This window comes from Camellia sinensis, chromosome 8 (assembly GCF_055761805.1).
Source record: "Camellia sinensis isolate YWXY chromosome 8, ASM5576180v1, whole genome shotgun sequence".
Taxonomy (NCBI): domain Eukaryota; kingdom Viridiplantae; phylum Streptophyta; class Magnoliopsida; order Ericales; family Theaceae; genus Camellia; species Camellia sinensis.
The window spans coordinates 55191314-55195322 of NC_138968.1; the positions used below are offsets into that span (position 1 = coordinate 55191314).

The 4009-nt window shown below is 39.5% G+C and overlaps 1 protein-coding gene across 1 annotated transcript; it reads left to right on the forward strand.

Annotated features, from left to right (window-relative positions):
* Positions 1–539: 539 nt before the first annotated feature.
* Positions 540–2330, forward strand: LOC145796938 (uncharacterized). Its single transcript, XM_082882667.1, has 2 exons — positions 540–1758; positions 2079–2330. Exons 1-2 carry the CDS (start codon positions 681–683, stop codon positions 2111–2113), a joined length of 1113 nt encoding a protein of 370 aa, XP_082738793.1. The 5' UTR covers positions 540–680; the 3' UTR covers positions 2114–2330.
* The last annotated feature ends 1679 nt before the right edge of the window (positions 2331–4009 follow it).

Here is a 4009-nt window from a genome sequence, read left to right on the forward strand (position 1 = left end):
AACCTAATCCAGGGCCAATCTCAAACACATGCACAAGTTAAGCCCAACACAGCACAACTCAACCCAAGTTCAAGACTAGGTCCAAAGCCAAGTCCATATCCAACACATGTTCATGCACTAGGCCTGCCCGTCCAAACCAAGACTAAGTCTAAGTCTAAGTCTAAGTCCAAGTCCAACTTTAATTAATGTCCACTTTATGAGATAATTCTCATTCATAACTCAATGGTGTTTGAAATCAAGCTTCTTTTCATTATCAATAATATATAATATATATAATGTATATATTATATTTGTGTGTCATTAGTAGTCATCAGATGCCTTAGATAGTGCAATTTGCTTTAGTTAGTGCCATTTCCTTTCGGCAACTTTTAGTTTTATATGTTGTGCCTTTAATTATGATTGTTGCCTTTCATTATGTTGTCTAGTAGCTTTTTATTATATTGTCTTGCAAATGTTGTATAATCACTCCTATAAAATGGAGTCTCCCCATAAGGATTAATACAATTGAAAACATAGAGCCTGTTTGCTCTGTCAATTATTCTCTCCATATTTATTTTTTCATGGTATCAGAGCAGGTGTAATCCTGTCTCATTATTTTTCGCCCATTTAGTCAGTATTCGAGTTTTTTCTGTTGTTAATTTTTTGTCTCTCTCTTCTACTCAAATCTATCCTTCTATTTCATGACTAAATACGGTCCAGTTTTTGGAATGACTATCAACTCATCCTCTTCTTCTTCTGATATTATCATCTCATCATCTTCATCCTCTCATCAAATGGAAACCTCTCATCTTCCGATCACCGCCCATAAACTGAATGGGCAAAATTATTTGCAATGGTCTCAATCCATATTAATGTTTATACGGGGAAAGGAGAAAGATGACTACATCACCGGAGCCTCAGCGCTACCAGAAACCACAGCATCAACCTACAAAAGGTGGATAGCCGAAAATAATATGGTCATGTCGTGGCTCGTCAACTCTATGACCACGGACATTGGCGAAAATTTTCTGTCATGTGATACTGCCAAAGAGATCTGGGACATGGCAAAAGAAACATTTTCGGACAAGGAAAACACATCTGAAATCATCCAGCTTGAAAGCTCCCTCCACAATTTACGTCAAGACAATCTTACGGTAACTGAATATTTCAATACCCTTACTCGTCTATGGCGTCAACTTGATACGTTTGAGGTTCATAACTGGCAGTGTGTTGCTGATGGTTTGTTGTATAAAAAGATTGTCGAAGGGAAGCGTGTGTTTAAATTCTTGTTAGGATTGAACACAAATCTTGATGAGATCAGAGGAAGAATTATGGGAGTAAAACCGCTACCTAGTCTTAGAGAGGCATTCTCTGAAGTCCGTCGCGAAGAAAGTCGGAAAAAACTCATGATGGGATCCCATCAACAACTGAATATGGCAGAAAGCTCGGCTCTTAAGACTCAATTCACTCCTTTTGACAACCGTCAGAAAAATAAAGGAGGTAGGCCTTGGTGTGATCATTGCAGAAAGCCGGGTCACTCGAGAGAAACTTGCTGGAAGATTCATGGAAAGCCAGCAGATTGGAAGCCACGTCAGCCTCTTGAGAAAGAAGGAAGAGGTAATCATGCAGGTACTAATGAACTATCACCACAACCTGACACAAGCCCTTTCACCAAGGAGCAAATGGAGATGCTCCAGAAACTAATGTCTCCTATTCTACAGTCACAATCTGGTTCGTCTTCCAACCACATCATAGGATCCGGAACCTTGGCTCACAAAGGTAATTCTTTGAACGCCTTTACTGTTAGTAAGAAATGTAAAAAACCTTGGATTGTGGACTCAGGAGCATCTGATCATATGACGGGAGATGCAACAATTTTTGATACATATAGCTCATGTCAAAATAATTTAACGGTCCGAATAGCAGATGGTTCACTATCAAAGGTTGCCGGTACAGGTTCAGTTGTGCTGTCTAGGAATCTTATTCTCAACTCTGTTCTCCTTGTTCCTGACTTGGACTGTAATTTATTGTCAATTAGTAAACTCACTAAGGAAAAGAGGTGTGTTACTAATTTTTTCTCAACTCATTGTGAATTTCAGGATTTGGATTCGGGGAAGACGATTGGCAATGCTGAGGAATGCTCTGGACTCTACATCCTTAAGGAACGCCACTATCCACAGGAACAACCTCAAACGGCAATTTGTGGTAGTTCTTTTTCGGTTTCGTGTCAAAATAACGATAGAGCAATTATGTTGTGGCACTATCGCTTAGGTCATCCTAATGTTATGTATCTCAAGCATTTATTTCCTTCATTATTTAATAAAAATCCAAAACCTTTTGATTGTGAGATATGTCAATTTTCTAAACATGTACGGTCCCATTTTCCCATACAATCCTATAAAGCGTCTCGTCCATTCTCACTAATTCATAGTGATATCTGGGGTCCATCCAAAATAAAAAATGTAACTGGTACTAGGTGGTTTGTCTCATTCATAGATGATCATACTAGATTAACCTGGATCTTCCTCATGAAAGACAAATTTGAAACAACCCAAATCTTCAAAAATTTTCACATTATGATTCAGACACAATTCCAGTCAAAAATACAAATTCTAAAGTCTGATAATGCTCGGGACTATTTCAACTCCATTCTAGGAGAATTTTTAGCAAAAGAAGGGATAGTTCACTTAAGTTCATGTGTTGACACCCCACAACAAAATGGCATCGCTGAACGAAAAAATAGGCATTTGTTAGATGTTGCCAGATCGCTAATGTTTTCCACAAATGTTCCACAATTCTTCTGGGGGGAAGCTGTTCTTACAGCAGCCTACCTTATTAATAGGATGCCATCTAGGGTACTAAATTTCCAAACCCCTTGTCAACTCCTCCTAAAATCCTTTCCAACTACTCGCCTCATCTCCACCATCCCACCAAAAATTTTCGGGTGCTCTGTCTTTGTTCATATCCATCACCAGTATCGAAGTAAACTTGATCCCAGGTCGCTCAAGTGTATCTTCATTGGGTATTCTTCACATCAAAAAGGGTATAAGTGTTACTCTCCGGTCACAAAGAAATTCTATAATTCCATGGATGTCACATTTTTTGAAACCCAGTCTTACTATCCTAAAATCGTCATTCAGGGGAGACTCCAACCCAGGAACATCAATTTTGGACCCTTGAGTCATTTAGTGAGCCATCCATCACCACCAAAAATCACACACCTCAAGAGTCATTTAATCAATCTTTACCTGCCGAAAATTCTGAGTTCATTGTTGACTTGCGGGATAATGAGCACATCCAAGAGGACACGGAGGAAGGAGCACTTTCTCAACAATCCCATGAGGCTAAACCGGGTTCTAATCCAAGCAACATTCCAGGTAACAATATTCCTACCACAGATAGTACTGTTGATTCTGAGTTAGAAAACAGTATTCTTAATATGCCCATAGCTTGGAGAAAAGGAGTTAGATCATGTACTCAACATCCCATTGGGAACTTTATTTCTTATGATAAGCTATCACCTTCATTCCGTGCCTTCACTTCTAGCATCACAGAGATACCCATTCCTCAGAATATTCAGGAAGCCTTCAAGTCTCCTCAGTGGAAGGCGGCAGTCAATGAGGAAGTTCGGGCTCTGGAAAAGAATGGTACTTGGGCAATTACTGATCTTCCAAGAGGTAAGAAACCAGTTGGATGTAAGTGGATTTTCACAGTAAAGTACAAGGCAGATGGTAATGTGGATCGTTATAAAGCTCGGTTGGTCGCTAAAGGATTCTCTCAATCCTATGGCATTGACTATCAAGAAACCTTTGCTCTAGTTGCCAAGCTCAACATTGTTCGTGTCCTTTTATCCTTGGCAGCTAATCTCGATTGGTCACTTCACCAACTTGATGTAAAAAATGCCTTCCTCAATGGTGACTTAACGGAAGAAGTTTACATGGACATTCCTGCTGGACTTGAGACGACATCAAATTTCAACAAAGTTTGCAGACTCCGAAAATCCCTGTATGGTCTCAAACAATCTCCCAAG

Bases quoted from the DNA above. Each gene is read 5' to 3' on its own strand.
- LOC145796938 (XM_082882667.1), top strand. From the start codon at position 681: ATGACTAAATACGGTCCAGTTTTTGGAATGACTATCAACTCATCCTCT. The intron at 1,759-2,078 runs GTAATTCTTTGA...TGTGAATTTCAG, and splicing joins CGGAACCTTGGCTCACAAAG to GATTTGGATTCGGGGAAGAC.